Source organism: Danio aesculapii, chromosome 3 (assembly GCF_903798145.1).
Source record: "Danio aesculapii chromosome 3, fDanAes4.1, whole genome shotgun sequence".
NCBI lineage: Eukaryota > Metazoa > Chordata > Actinopteri > Cypriniformes > Danionidae > Danio > Danio aesculapii.
This window is the reverse complement of record NC_079437.1, coordinates 5617933-5634205: the sequence shown is the minus strand read 5'-3', so window position 1 is coordinate 5634205 and position 16273 is coordinate 5617933. Positions and strand designations below refer to the sequence as shown.

At 38.5% G+C, this 16273-nt stretch overlaps 1 protein-coding gene across 2 annotated transcripts; it reads right to left on the bottom strand.

The window, feature by feature from the left end:
- Positions 1-248: 248 nt before the first annotated feature.
- Positions 249-14500, bottom strand: LOC130220741 (uncharacterized). 2 transcript variants are annotated; one of them, XM_056452972.1, is made up of 5 exons: positions 14441-14500; positions 9308-9471; positions 9174-9233; positions 5664-6284; positions 249-4372 (listed from the first exon to the last, which is right to left on the bottom strand). In XM_056452972.1, the coding sequence occupies exons 2-5, from the start codon at positions 9327-9329 to the stop codon at positions 2334-2336; spliced, it is 2742 nt and encodes a 913-aa protein (XP_056308947.1). In that variant the 5' UTR covers positions 9330-9471; positions 14441-14500; the 3' UTR covers positions 249-2333. The 2 variants fall into 2 exon arrangements, with proteins under 2 accessions (XP_056308947.1, XP_056308948.1); XM_056452973.1 differs by having other exon boundaries at positions 9308-9468; positions 14441-14476.
- Between the last annotated feature and the right edge of the window lie 1773 nt (positions 14501-16273).

The window sequence follows — 16273 nt, the reverse complement described above, 5'->3', positions numbered from 1 at the left end:
TCTCGATGCTTCATTCAGGATAAAATTGACTGTTTACTTCAAACCTTATTACAGTTGACTTTTCAAACATTATTATTGTATATTTGAGCTTTAAAATAGTAGAGCTTTTCCACATCACCTTCTAAAGACAAAATACAGTTTCCCATAATGTAAGTAAATAAAAAAAAATACTACAGTGCCAATATTAGTGTACAGTGAAGTGGGTCGTCACTGGCTTTGCATATTAATTAGATCAACAAGTCTGAGACTCTATTTTTAAAATACTTTTATTTTATCTAATCATTACAGATGATGAACAGTCTTAAGAGGGTCGCACACCAGATGCGGCACTGCCATGACGCAGCACCATGCATTTTAGAATTGTAAGCATAGATTTCTATCAGGATACACACACCGACGCCGCATGTCAGCGGCTGTCTGCAGCGCCCAGCTATGACTCACTATGCAACACTACAGAGCGCCATCCGCACAGCTTTGTGTTAAATAAAATTTAAATGTGCCTGTCCGGTGTGCGTTACTTCTAACTGTCATATTTGCGGTGATAAATCCAATGTCCAACCCCCTTTACATTTATATGTTCACACTTCTGTCATATACCTTTGATAGTGGTTAACCTTATGGATATTTACTGGGTCATCATGGACAGGTAGTTTTGAATTATAATATATTTTAATGCACATCATTATTTTTAAAGTTCAGGTTATCTCTTATTAATTTACCTCTCTAATATTACAGTTATCAGCAATTATAAGAACAATATTCATTAGCATTGACTTCAATGTAGACAGCTTTACTGATAACAGAAAATAACCCTAGATTTAATACACACACACATACACATTTGTGAATATCAAACTATAAAAGAGAAGAACATTAAACAATGCCAGAGTATATAAATGAAGAAAGCATCTTATAAAACAGAGATAAATTATGTAAAATAGACAAAATAATCTGCTGTTACCAATACTTTAGATTTTAGATGACATCTTAGTTTCTCCAACACCACTCTATTAGATGACTCAAGTTTCAATAATGGAGATCACACTATCATGTATTCAGTTCTAATGAAGAAGAGTTGTAATCTTTGCTCTGTTCATTAAAGCACTGGATCAGGATCAGTTGTTCTTTTCAGAAATTCTGACAAAATAATGAAAACGTTAGCCCAAAAACTGTAGATTGTAGGACATTCCCAGACATCCCAAGTCTCCCAGAGTTCCCGGGAGTCGTCGGCACAATAGCCTAGTGATTCCCTAATTAACTATTATTGAATGAACTATTACTGGCTGAAATTCTTTAAATGCTCTTTTGAGTTTAATTCCTGAAAATAGCTCATGCTTTAATCTATTAAAAGCAAACAATAATTTCTCGATTCATTTCCATGGAGGGGTTGGGGCAGAGCTGTACATAAAGCCAGTTGTCCAGAGGTAATCAAATAACAGATTACATTTGGACATTAACGTGATACTGTACAAAGAGGAAAATGACTCTTAAAAATTCAAAGGACAAAAGAAAAATTACTCTGATAAAGGTATAAACCCCCAACCTGGAGAACTGTTAACATTAACAAATGAAGAAGCAGAACTTGCCTACTTCAGTCTTTGTTTAAGCTAAACTCACACAGATGCAAGCCCTATGTGGAGCTTCTTGACAGGGACACAGCCTTCTCAAATCCCTAAATTACACAAAACTGCTTATATAAAGAGAAAGAAGTTAGTTTTTAAAGTATAGATTTCAGTGTCAGACCACATGATGTAAAGTTTACAGTGCTAGAAGTTGTCTTGGGACTGTAATCTGTGAAAGAAAGCAGATTCAATTTGGTCTGGGATGTGGAGATTTAAGAGCCTTGGCTTCTTGAAGAATTCTCACTCAATCCTGGTAACTCAATAAGTAAAATAATGACATGCATATATGTTTACTAGAATAAGATTCATAAATCCAATGAGATCAAGTTCTTTGTATCTTCACTTCATTGCCTCTAAGATTCACCAATGGACAAAGACACAGGAAATGTGCTTACAGCAGTTATGAAGATGGCGTGGAGTAACACACATTCTCCCATGTGTTTATGTTTATGTTAGTACATCTGATAGTGAGTGTGAAAGCTGGTTTGTTTGGTCTTTAGTCTGATAGTGTGTGATTTCATATTAATTTGTGTGCCCACACTTGTCTTCTTGATCTCAGATGCCATTATTATTTGAATTAAGATGTAAAATAGCTCAGATTAAAGAAGAAATTAAGACTTGGACAGAGCTCCTCTACTCCTCTGAGATGTTGAGTTTGGACTCTCACTGATAGAAACTCACTTTTGACTGATCTGAGGAGAAACAGAAGTGTCAATTCAAGTTCAAGTCTGATTCTTGATCTTCTCTATTACATGTATTTGTCCAAACTCTCAATAGCATCTTGTTTTGAGTATTTTCTCCACTCATCTGGGATCTTACTCCTTCCTGCAAAACTTTCCTTGTACTCTTTTCCAGATCTTTCTGGAATCTACAGACAAACCACTTCCAGTAGGGCAGTTCAGAGAGATCAGGAGTGATGCTCCAGTCTGCATAAACTCCTCCTGCTCTTCTGTAATCTCTCCAGGGGAAGCTTCCATCTGGTGTGTTAAACTCCTGATTACTTGCCACTAAATCTGTACAAATATCAGCACAGAGATTTGGAGAGTAATTTCTTCCATTAATTCCTCTCACTCTGTGGACAAGAGCACTATGATCTCCATCATGATTTTCTCTTGTGTTTGTGCAGGTGGCTCCACAGAATGGGCACTGAACCCAACAGCACTGACAGAAGTGATCAATCAGAAGCTCATCTGGCCTGAACTTATAGTCCAGCTTTACTGGAAATGTGTCTGTGTTGAATCTGCTGCTGATGTCTGACATTACAGCAGGAAGCTCTTGTCTGATCACATCTTCTAGGAGTCTGAAATCATCAACATCATCATGTTTGACTCCACTGAGGTCTTTTTCAGAGAAGATCAGCTGATCTGAGAGCTGCTGTGTGAAACTCTTCAACCACAAACCAACATCTCCACTGTTGACTTGAACATGTTCAGTAGATTGATGTGCTGCGTTCATGATCTTCTGCTGCAGGAGTTTAATGTTCTCCTTCATCTTGGGTAAAACACTGACTCTAAACTTATCTCTGATGTAGCGACTGACTTCATCTCTGATAAAACTCCTAAAGTGACCTCTGGGATAATGAATGTAGTTCATGTATTTGTCAAAGTCCTCCTCTTCTGCCAGTGTCTTCAGGATGTGTTTTTCCAGATTTGATCTGTTTCCATTCAGTGATTCACAGTTTTTTAGAATATCTTTTGCTAAATATCTGGCAGTTTCTTTGTAGATGCTCTGCTCAATGGGCTCTCTCAGTTTCTGACAGAAGATCTGAGCAAAAATAGCAGCTGGTTTTGCTCGGCTTCTCTTTAATTTATCCTCATGTGGTTGTTGAAGGAGAGTCAATTTCAACTCTTCAAAATCCTTTTGTTGATCTTCTCTCAGTCTCTTCTCTAAATCATCTAGTTCTTCTTGTCTCTCTCTTTCTCTTGTTTCTTCCTTTTTGATTATTTCTTCTATTGCACTCTTGAGTCTCTGAATCTGTTCATCTGAACTCTTTCTCTCTTTCTCCTGACTCTGTAGTTTCTCCTCCAACCTCTTCATTCTGTCTTTCTCTTTTTCTAGTTTCTTAATCTTTACTTCTGTTTCTCTGACTCTGTCCATCAGGATCTTCATCTGTTGTTCTTGTTTTTCTCTCTCCATCTCTCTGAACATCTTACATGAGTAGAAGCTTCCTCCATTTGCCTTCACCATGTTGTCTATCTTCTTCAGTAGAGCAGACACTTGTGTTCGGTCTTCAGGCTGATTATTGTTGAACACATGGAATCTGTTTCCACAAGTTTCAAGCAGTGTTCTGAGCACAGATCCAGGTTTTCCCAGAAACTCTTTAATGGTTTGATTCTTCAGGAAGTCTCCTCTGGTGAAGAGCACCATAGTAAACATTAGAGAGTCCTTATCAAACGTCTCCTGGATGAACTTCAATGATGTTTCTTCCTCTTTAGTGAATCTCTGTCCTAAACTGAGCACGATGATGAACACATGTGGTCCAGGCAGAATCATGGAGATGCAGCGTCTGATTTCTCTCTGGATCTCCTCATTACTGAGTTCAGTATCAAACAGTCCTGGAGTGTCGATCACAGTGATGCGTCTGTCATTGATTTCAGATGTTGCTTTCTGAGTCTCTTTAGTAACAGATTCTTGAGATGTGCCTGCCGCAAATGTGTCTCTTCCTAAAATTGTGTTTCCTGTTGAACTTTTACCAACTCCAGTTTTTCCCAGAAGAACAATCCTCAGTTCATCTTCTCTCTCAGCTGAACCTGTAAAAAAGGAATAAGCATCAGTCAGTCTTTTAAACAGGATTGTTAATAAAAATCTGTCCCTTTCTTGTTTGTATCTGACAGTTGTTTCCATGTGTGTTCTAGATAGTCTTATTTGTCCATTTTATATGTAAGCATTGGTGTTTTGTTCATTGTCGAGTATTGTCTTTTTATGTATGTTATGTGTATAATTGCCCACTGTGTCTTCAGATATGTACTATAGTCATTTAATTTTTTTTTCATCTCTGATATATGTATCCATTCATCTTTATCTCCAGGTCAGGGTTCTTTCACTTGTGTCTAGTTTCACTTCTGTTTATTTATGTTTTGGTGGCCGTGCCCTGACACTTCTCTTTGATTCTTCTTTGTGAGAGTTCATAACTTTGAGTTCAGCTGGACTTTGTACTTTCATATCTTTATCTGTGTGCTGACCATTTGATTATCTTTTTCCCTTTCTCCATTTTTTTGTTCTCTCGTCCATGTTATGTTGCTCATGTAGGGCATGATGTTGACAATTTCTGCACTTCTATCTAGGTTTGCTTTGGTTTATCTTTCTCATGAGCACACAACTAAACATGAAGTGTTCACTGATCAGGTGCTTGTGTCTCATGCTCTTTCTAGTGTCCTGTAATGTTAGCATGCAGTTCAAGCTTATCTGCAGTTTACTTCCTCACTATGTTGTGTTTAGCGCATGGCTAGTGCTTTTATTGTCCATCTTCTCTCATGTTTTATATTAGTTTATTATTACTCTCAATAAAAGCTCATTTATTTGTCTGCATTTTGAGTCCTCGTCTAATAGGGTGTATCCACCAAGGTGTTTTTTCCCCAAGGCAAACACATTTTTTTCAGTTGTTTTCAATGGCAGTGCTGCATTTTTAGAATACCAGTAGTGTGACTGAGCATCTATTTCATGCGAACCTTTGTATGTTTAGCGATTTTATAATTGAGCTGACAGTTGAATAATGAATAACTTAGCTCCTGCAGTTCTGTAGAAATGCTTTAAAGTGCTCAGATCTTGGTATGTTAAGAAGAACATTTGTTGGACACATACCTTAACCCTCTACCAAATCCAACACTGTAATTGTATCCTGCTTTCTGTCTACTCTGGGAGTGCTCTCACACTCATTGAGTGTCGTTTGAATTATTATTATTGTTTAGTTTCATTATTCACCTTTTGTCCTCAAAACAGGCAGAATCAAGCAAGTTTGAAATACAGTTTGAAAATACAAATTTATGATACTTTAAAAAAAGCCCCATGTTTTAAAACCCACATTTATTTTCAACTCAGTACCTTGTGACAGAAAGTGTGTCTCCAGTGAATGAAGTTTCTTCTTCATCTCTTCATATTTCATCAGTTTTTTCATCTGCGCCTCCAGAAATGTCTCTGTGGAGTAAAAGCCTCCTCTGTTTTCTTCCAGCATCTTCTCAATGTTCTCCATCAGTGTGGACACTTGTGTTTTAGGATTTAAGTAATGATGTCTTCCTCCAAAACTCTGAATGACAGCCTTTGTTTCTTCATTGAGTTCTGCTGTCTGATGCTCTGAATTCTGCATGATGAGGATCATGATGTGTTTGTTGATTCTGGAGCTGAAGATCTTCTGGATCTCCTCTATTTCTGCTCTGTCTTCATTATTGAGTGGAGCATCAGGAATAATGAGGAGGAAAGCATGAACTCCAGGATGACAGCGAGACACACAGCGGACAGTCTGACGCATCACTTCTTCCTCTGAGAGCCCAGTGTTGAACAGAGCTGGAAGCTCCAGCACATTGAACAGACGACCATGAAGATCCACGTCTGTCTTCACTCTCTCTGATCTTCTGTGTGTGTGTTGCAGGATCAGCTCTGAGATGGAGGATTTCAGTGAACCGTCGCTCCCACACACCAACACATTCAGCCTCTCACTGTCTGAAACTGCAGAAGAAGGCAAGGCAAGGCAAGTTTATTTATATAGCACATTTCATACACAGTGGCAATTCAAAGTGCTTTACATGAACAGAAATAAAAGAGACAAGTATAAGGAAATAAAAACTAATAATACAAATGATTAAAAACAGATAAAAACACAAAATGTGTCAAAACAGGTTATAAAACAATGAAAAAGAAGAGAAAAACATAATAGTGCGATCTGTCTGACGTGCACAGTGCTCATTCAGTAAAGGCACAGCTAAACAGATGTGTTTTCAGTCTTGAGATGAATGTGCCTAATGTTGGAGCACATCTGATCATTTCTGGAAGCTGATTCCAGCAGCAGGGGGCGAAATCAGTAGCTGAAAGCCGATTTACCCTGCTTTGACTGAACTCTTTGAACTTGTAGTTTATATGATTCTAAAGATCTGAGTGATCTGTTTGGTTTGTATTCAGTGAGCATATCTGTAATGTATTGAGGTCCTAGGCCATTTAGTGATTTATAGACCAGTAATAATACTTTAAAATCTATTCTGAATGTAACTGGGAGCCAGTGTAAAGACCTGAGGACAGGTGTGATGTGCTCTGATTTCCTGGTTCTGGTCAGAATCCTGGCCGCAGCGTTCTGGATAAGCTGTAACTGTCTGACCGTTACGGGCCGTTACAGTAATCCAACCTACTGCTGATAAAAGCATGAACAAGTTTCTCTAAGTCTTCACTGGAAACAAAGCATCTGATTCCTGCAATGTTTTTAGGATGATAGTATGCTGATTTACTGACTGCTTTGAAATGACTGTTAAAACTCAGATCTGACTCCAGAGTCACACCAAGATTCTTGACCTTATTTTCTGTTGTTTGACCTTTAGTGCCAAGGTACGCATTCACCTTGAGAACCTCATCTCTGTTCCCAAACGCAATCACTTCAGATTTCTCTTTGTTTAACTGGAGAAAGTTTTGGCACATCCAATCATTACTTTTATCAATGCATTGGCAGAGGGTGTCAATGGGGCTGTAGTCATTAGGCAGTAAGGCTAGGTAGATCTGAGTGTCATTAGCATAGCTGTGGTAAGAAATTAGTTTTTTTTTCTCTTTATTTGGCTCGGAGGGAGCATATAAAGGTTGAACAGGAGAGGTGCCAGAATCGAGCCTTGTGGGACTCCACATGTCATGGGTGTCCACCTTGACCTATGGCAGGCATGGCCAAACTCGATCCTTGAGGGCCGGTGTCCCTGCAGAGTTTTGCTCCAACACTAATCAAACACACCTGAACACCCTAATTAGTGTCTTCAAGATCACTAGAAAGCTACAAGCAGGTGTGTTTGATTAGGGTTGGTGCAAAACTATGCAGGGACACCGGCCCTCCAGGATTGAGTTTGCCCATTCCTGGCCTATGGTCACCTATACTGACATAGTAACCTCTCCCTTCAAGGTAAGATCTGAACCATTTGAGGACCGTCCCAGACAGCCTAACCCGTGATCGACAGTGTCAAATGCGACACTGAGGTCGAGCAGTACCAGCACTGTTAGTTTGCCTGAATCTGTAATTATGCGGATATCATTGATTATCTTTATAAGGGCGCTCTCTGTACTGTGATGTGCCCTGAAACCAGATTGAAAATTGTCCAAACACCCCTTGAAGTTTGAGAACTCGTTAACCTGGTTAAAACAACTTTTTCAATGATTTTACCAATGAAAGGGAGTTTTGATTTGGGCCTGTAATTGCTCAATAGGGTGTTATCCAGGTTGCTCTTCTTCAAGAGGGGTTTAACAACTGCAGTTTTAAGTGAGTTAGGAAAAATCCCCGAGAGAAGTGAAGCATTTACCACTTTTAGAAGATCCATTTCTAAACAGGTAAACACCGTTTCAAAGAATTATGTGGGGAGCGTGTCAAGACTGCAGGTTGATGTTTTCATAATTTGCACGATCTCTTCTAAGATTTTACCATTAATTTTCATAAAATCAGACAAAATGTTAGATTTCTAAAGTTCTGGTTGAGCTAGTCTGACGTCGACACAACTTGGCTGATTGGATGAGCTGATTGCCTTTCTGATATTATTGATCTTATCAATAAAGAAATGAGCAAACTCATTACATATGCTTTCAGAGAGTAGTTGACTGGGAATCCGTCTGGATGGGGGGGGGGGGGTCTCTCTACCATTGCAGAGGGTGCGGGTGTTATCTAGGTTGCTGTTTATAAGGCTTGAAAAGAAAGTCTGCCTAGCAGTGCTTAGTTCCATATTAAAAGCACGAAGACTGTCTTTTATAGATATTATAATGGACTACTAGTTTCGTCTTCCTCCACATACGCTCAGCTTTTCATCATTTGTACTCTTGGTGACCATGTCCAAGATCCCCTTTGCCTGCTAGTTATCTTCTTGGCTTTAACAGGAGCAATGTCATCTATGACATTCTTAACTTTAGAGTTAAACAAATCAATGTGAATGTAAAATCCCCAGCAATGGTAAAATAGTCAAATTCAGAGGTTACTATTGATAACAGCTCTGTAAAATCATCAATAAAAGCTGGAGAATATTTTGGAGGTCTGTAGATAATGATCAGTAAAATGCGAGGTGCAACTTTTAGTGCTATACTCAGATATGCAAAGGACAAATAGTCACTTGTTTACACTCATAGACATCTTTAAATAGTCTTTTAAAATTTCATAACTTAAACATGCATAATTTCATTTGCCCTTTAGTGTCTTACACTGAGACTCATCTGAGAATCAAATCATGAACTTGCCATTGTTGATAATGCTGTCTATTGATTAAGCTAAAGGAATGTTTAACATCACAGATAGAAATTAAATTAAAATACATCAAGTATGATATAAAATTTAATTTTGACAGATTTCATTTTAGAGACTTATGTGTACTGACATATGAAAAGACTTACGTGAAGGAGGTCTGTTCCTACTGCTCTCTCTTCTGTGAGCAGTACTGCCACTTGCAGACCCTGGATGAAACAGAAGCTTTATAGTATTTCAGAGTGATTTAATAAATCATTAATCTAATCTGTGTGTAATTCACCTCTGCCTTCTCTCTCAGCCATGATGATATTGTGTTCTATTTCATCTCTTTCTTCAGTGTTCAGTGGATCATCTATTCTGTCTGTTCAGCGTCCTGTAAAAGGTTCATCAGTCCTGAGACTCTGTTCCTTTCTCTGCCATATGACATGTGGAGCTGCACACCTGCTGTGAGTCAATGAACAAACACACTGATTTAGATTCACTGAGTCAATGAACAAACACACTGATTCAGATTCACTGATTCAATGAACAAACACACTGATTTAGATTCACTGAGTCAATGAACAAACACACTGATTTAGATTCACTGAGTCAATGAACAAACACACTGATTCAGATTCACTGAGTCAATGAATAAACACACTGATTCATGTTTATTGAGTCAATAAACAAACACACTGATTCAGCTTTACTTTAAGTTGGTCCAACAATCCAAGATGGTGCAGATGATGGCTGCCTCTGTGGTGTGCTCCGTAGTTGTGTTTGAATTTTTGTAATTTAATTTGTCCTGTATTGCAGAGTAATTTGTCTCTCGACACTTGACAGTACACACAACCCAATATTTTGCTGGTGTTTTACTTTTCAGATGTTTTTCTGAACATTGTGGATTGCGAAGCAGCAGTGTGTGGGGGTGCACTGGCGATCCAGAAACTTGCTAATCAGATCTCGGAGAAAGAGCAACAACACCCAGACTCATTTTTAATTCTTCTCTGGTACTTTATCAAAGCAAAACTATACTGGCAACTGGCAAAATATACAAAGCATGTTACATGTCCCAGATTAAAGAGAGTACTCAGAGCCAGTAATATATTGGATCACAGCATACCACAATAAAAATGCATATTACTCTGTCCAAAGGGCAGCTTTAGGGCTCTCTCATCACTGTTTGGTTCATCTCATACCGACTTATCAGCAGAAACCTGTATTAAGGAGTGTAAAGAGATGGATTATTGAGAGAGTGGGATTTAAAAGCTTATTTCGACCTCACTGATTGGAGATTTGAAGCTGAAGCAAACAATCTGGATGAGCTAACAGAGACCGTAACATCATATTTGTTTCTGTTAAGACATGTGCATTCCTACCAGGACTCAACTGAACTATAACAATGACAAACCAGGGGTCACTGTAAAACTCAGACAGCTCCACAAGAAAATGCTTACAGAAATGGGGACAATGTCTTGTACAAACAGGCCAAATACACACTAAAATAGAACTATTTTAAAAACTAAGGATTCAGTTCTTTTCCAGCGACTCGGTATTCATTTGGAAAAGTCTCAGAAACATCACAATCTACAAGTCACCATCCTCCAACCCTGTAGACAATAAAAAAAACTGGCAGGCAAGTTTAACAAGTTTTACTGTAGGTTTGAGAAAACACCCCAAACCCGCTCTGAACAGCTCTCTACACCCTCATTACCACTTTCTTCAACCCCTCTCCCCACACCTGCACTTCAGTTGAGTGAAGATGATGTGTGCAGGTCCTCTGTAAGGCGAAGAGAAGAAAAGCAAGAGGTCCAGATTGTGTAACACCAGCCTGCCTAAAATCTTGTGCTGACCAGCTGGCTTCCATCTCACCCTGATCTTCAGCAGATCATTAGAGCTGTGTTAAGTGCCCTCATGCCTCAAACGCTCCACCATCACCCCTATCCCCAAGAAACCCAAAATCACAGGACTAAATGACTACAGACCGGTGGCACTAACATCTGTGGTCATGAAGTCTTTTGAAAAACTGGTGCTGGCCCACCTGAAGGACATCACTGGCCTTGCACTGGATTCTCTTCAGTTTGCCTACAGAGCAAACAGGTCTGTGGATGATGCAGTAAATATGGGACTGCATTATGTTCTGCAACACCAAGATATACCAGAGACCTATGTCAGGATCTTGTCTGTGGACTTTAGCTTGGCTTTTAACACTATCATCCCAAACCTTCTGCCCAAATTAACTCAGCTCTCACATTTCTCTTTGCGCCCCCCCCCCAGGAATTTGTTGTCTCCCCACTGCTCTTCTCCCCTCTCCATCTACACTGCACCTACAGTCTCCTCTGTCAAGCTCCTTAAGTTTGCAGATGACATCGCAGTCATCAGCCTTATAGACAGGAGGCTAAAGAGCTGGCTGTCTGTGCAGTCATAACAACCTGGAGCTTAACAAGCTCGAGATGATTGTAGGAGAAACCCCCTGCTTTCCCCCCACTCACCACCCTGAACAGCACTGTGGCAGCAGGGGAGTCATTCAAGTTCCTGGGCACTACCATCTTCCAAGACCTGAAGTGGGACATCCATATTGACTCCATTGTGAAAAAGGCCCAGCAGAAGCTATACTTCCTTCATCAGCTGAGGAAGTTCAACTTGCCACAGGAGCTGCTGAAACTGTTCTACACCGGCATCATTGAATCAATCATCTGCACTTCAATAACTGACTGGTTTAGCTGGTTCAACCAAATACGACCTCCAAAGACTACATTGAATAGTTCGGACTGCTAAACGAATCACTGGCGCAACCCGCCCGACTCTAAAGGAACTGTACTTATCCAGAGCGAGCAGAAGGGCTGCCAAAATCACTCTGGACCCCTCACATCCAGTCACTCACTCTTTGAACTTTTACCATCTGGTCGACCCTACAGAGCACTTAGCATCAGAACAGCCTGACACAGAAACAGTTTCTTCCCTCAAGTAATCAATTTCATAACCACTTGATCATAATTGAGGAACAAACACTCTTTATACACACATACACCTATTTATTTTACAACACACAGTTACATTTAATTTGCACACAATTTAGCTGTACTTTGTCAAAATTGTATATTCTTATTTTTATTAATATTCCTTTATTATCTGTCTTTGTCCTGTCACTGTCATTTTGTTGCAGTGTGAAAACTTCTGTCACAAAACAAATTCCTCTAATGTGTAAACATACCTGACAATAAAGCTCTTTCTGATTCTGTTCTGAATCTGAGTCAATCAGTACGTTTACATGGACATCAGTACTCTGATTTTAACACATATAAGACAATACTCTGATTAAGAGTCTACCATGTAAACAGAGATTTTTGATTACCTTAATCTGACTAAAGTCATAATCAAACTAGACATGGAACGAAGACATGTAGTATGCCGATTTTAGTGGCATTATTGAAGTGCAGTACAGACATATAAACACCTAATCACATTATTACCATCGTAAAGGATTTTTTACCGCATTTTGCAACAGGACACTATTCTCTGCACCTACAGAGTCAGTGAAGGACCACAGACACCTGCGTTGTGAAATGCAGACGACGTGCAGTATCAGATTCTATTAAAACAACACTCTTCCAGCAGTTCATACTCGCATCCAATATCTCGTTTGTCACGGGGGGCATGCATGAAATGTCCTAAATGAAAGTGAAAGTGCCAAACTGCAGTTAGTCAACAAATTAAGAATGAAACACCTGAAATTACACGAAACTCTGGAGGAAATGTGGATAGCGCGGTGATGCAGTGAGGTTCATCAAACTATGTGCTATAACATGTTAAACGGGATCATAAAAGGAACATTCAAAAAGCAACTCCATCATATTATTGTCTTATTCAGATTAATGCAAATAATTCCATTACTGATGTCCAAGTGAACGTAGTCAATGAACAAACACACTGATTCAGATTCACTTCACTCAGTCAATGAACAAGCACACCAATGCAGCTTCACAGCAGCACTGTTGTATAAGACTGAAGGGCTTTATTCTGTGAAAACAACAGTCCTGCATATGTTTTATCCTGCTTATTACAAAGCTACTTCCACAAAACATAAAAACTAGACACACACATTGTTCTGAGCTGTAATAGCTGAACATTTTCACAGATGGTCAAGGAGAACTGAAATTCCCAGATGAGCCTGTGTTATTTATCGGCTGTCAGAGAAAGAGAGATAGGGGCGCTAATGTGAAAGTAATGAACACATCAGCTTTATCTATCCAGGCTAGCAAATTAAGCCACCTTGTGATTAAATAACATAATTACAAATGAATGCAATTTATGAAGGCACGTTATAGAAAATAAAAGTATTTCAAAGAGTTTTTACATTTTTATTATATTCTTTTTATCATTTTATTACACATTTATTATTTTTTTACCATCAAGTGTAATTCAATCTTCAAAATATATTTAAAACAGCTTTTTTAACAATATAGGATAAGATAAAGAGCTGCCAATTCATGAAACTATTTCTTCATCAGCAATTCTTTAAGCGTAACTCACCAGAAGCACATCACAGAAGGGCAATAATCTAGTGTGACAAACAAGTTCTGCTGGTGCATTTCAGGTAGTTTTTCAAGCAATAACAGCTAGATGTTCCTCCATTGATGGTAGTTCTTCAGACTTTTTCAGACTTCAGACTGAGACACTTGTAAGTGTTCTCATCTGAGCTATTCTGCAAAGTTAATTTCTGAATTTTACAGTCTTTTACATGTTATTAAACAGCGCTTCATCTTGATAGCCTGATTTAAATAACACTAACATACTGTATAGCATGCTTAAATGAATGCTTTAAATTTATAAAGTTTAATTTTGTTAATGTTAATTAATGTTGATTAAAGTGTGTTAGCCTATTGAAAGTAATCTTACACCAAAACATCCGTTAACTTCTTTGATTCGTACAAGTAGAGCTACAGCTTAATATAATATTAATGTAATGAAAAATGACAAATCACACCAAAATCTCAATTTTCTCTTGTTAAATTATAGAAAAAGATAAAATTTACCTCTTACACACCCAAACAGGTAAAGCAGACCTTCATAATAACTGAACAACTTGCGTACACAAGGTAAGACCAGACGTGAGACTCAATCCTGGCTACCACTCACATCCATATTAATAAATACACGTACTGATTTAAAATGTCTGTACGCCCACAAGGAACACATTAAGACTTATAGTTTAGGAAATCTGTGTTGAACAACATGAGCTTTGATTTTTTTTATCTGTACATGAAGAATCTCTAAGAACAAATGTAGATTGTTTTTCATGTGATTCTGACCAAGAAGTGCAACAGGTGTTGCCACAGTTCATACAGTAATTACATTTATTATGAAGTCTTTCATTTAAACTTAATTTAATAAACAAAGAGAGTATTAGTAAGGAAATGTGAAGCTGTACCTGTGTCGCAGTTTCTCCGTGTTCAGAGATTTGTTTTTGTCAGTGTGAGATCAGGAAGAGGTTTGCAGGTGGAGTCTTTCTTGTAAAACTGTAAAAACCTGTTTCTGTGTTTCTGGTCTGACAACATTCACTACAGGGACAAGTTTAAGCAACACTTTCTGGGGAAAAACAACACGTAATGTAATGCAATTACGATAAAACAGCTGCTCACTATAAAGATTTTCAACAGTAGATATTCATTTCTATCAGTGAATGTGTTCTGTGTGCTAATAACTGTAGTGTGTGTTGTGCTTGTTGTCAATTTGACAGGTGTTCCCTCACCATAACAATCGTCATCTTGAGGTCACCTTGATCAGGTAACCCATAGTGTAGTCTGAGTGCACTTTTAGGCAGGCAAGGCAAGTTTATTTATATAGCACATTTCATACACAGTGGCAATTCAAAGTGCTTTACATAAACAGAAATAAAAGAGACAAGTATAAGAGAACAGAAAACAGATTAAAATGTGTTAAAACAGGTTATAAAAGAATGAAAAAGAAGAGAAAAACATAATAGTTCGATCTGTCGGATGGAGCACAGTGCTCATTCAGTAAAGGCACAGCTAAACAGATGTGTTTTCAGTCTTGATTTGAATGTGCCTAATGTTGGAGCACATCTGATCATTTCTGGAAGCTGATTCCAGCAGCGAGGGGCGAAATCAGTAGCTGAAAGCCGATTCACCCTGCTTTGACTGAACTCTTGGAATTTCTAGTTTATTTGATCCTAAAGATCTGAGTGATCTGTTGGGTTTGTATTCAGTAAGCATATCTGTAATGTATTGAGGTCCTAGGCCATTTAGTGATTTATAGACCAGTAATAATACTTTAAAATCTATTCTGAATGTAACTGGGAGCCAGTGTAAAGACCTGAGGACAGGTGTGATGTGCTCTGATTTCCTGGTTCTGGTCAGAATTCTGGCCGCAGCGTTCTGGATGAGCTGTAACTGTCTGACTGTCTTTTTGGGAAGGCCAGTGAGGAGGCCATTACAGTAATCCACCCTGCTGCTGATAAAAGCATGAACAAGTTTCTCTAAGTCTTCACTGGAAACGAAGCATCTGATTCTTGCAATGTTTTTGAGATGATAGTATGCTGATTTACTAACCGCTTTGACATGACTATTAAAACTCAGATCTGACTCCAGAGTCACACCAAGATTCTTCACCTTATTTTTTGTTATTTGACCTTTAGTGCCAAAGTACGCATTCCCCTTGAGAACCTCATCTCTGTTCCCAAATGCAATGACTTGTGACTTCTCCTTGTTTAACTGAAGAAAGTTTTGGCACATCCAATTGTTAATTTCATCAATGCTCTGGCAGAGTGTGTCAATGGGGCTGTAGTCATTAGGCAGTAAAGCTGTTGTAGGAGATTTGGTTCTTTCTCATTATTTGGCTCAGAGGAAGCATATAAAGGTTGAACAGGAGAGGTGCCAGAATCGAGCCTTGTGGGACTCCACATGCTATGGGTGTCCACCTCTTTTAGCATCTGTCAGAAACGTAAAGCATGTAAAGAAATGCTGAGTAACTGTATTGCTGAAATGTGTCTTTAATATCATTTAGTGATTGTAAATATTGGAGCTGCTCTTCGATGGATTGTCATTTAATAGTGAGAATTTTAACATGATTAAGTCAGTACTCTGATTAAGAGTCTACAATGTAAACAGAGATTTTTCATTAGCTTAATCTGCCTAAAGTCATAATCCAACTAGAAAGTGAATGAATACATGTGGAGCAGAGGCGTAGCAACACTTTTAGAGACAGACCATTTAGAAACAGGTGATTAATAATTATATGAACG

What these genes read in the sequence shown, in the direction of transcription:
- LOC130220741 (XM_056452972.1), bottom strand. Translation starts at nt 9,329, where the DNA reads ATGGCTGAGAGAGAAGGCAGAG. An exon ending in GGCTGAGAGAGAAGGCAGAG is followed by an intron (nt 9,234 to 9,307) that starts GTGAATTACACA and finishes TGTTTCATCCAG; the next exon opens with GGTCTGCAAGTGGCAGTACT. An exon ending in GACACACTTTCTGTCACAAG is followed by an intron (nt 4,373 to 5,663) that starts GTACTGAGTTGA and finishes CCTTTTTTACAG; the next exon opens with GTTCAGCTGAGAGAGAAGAT.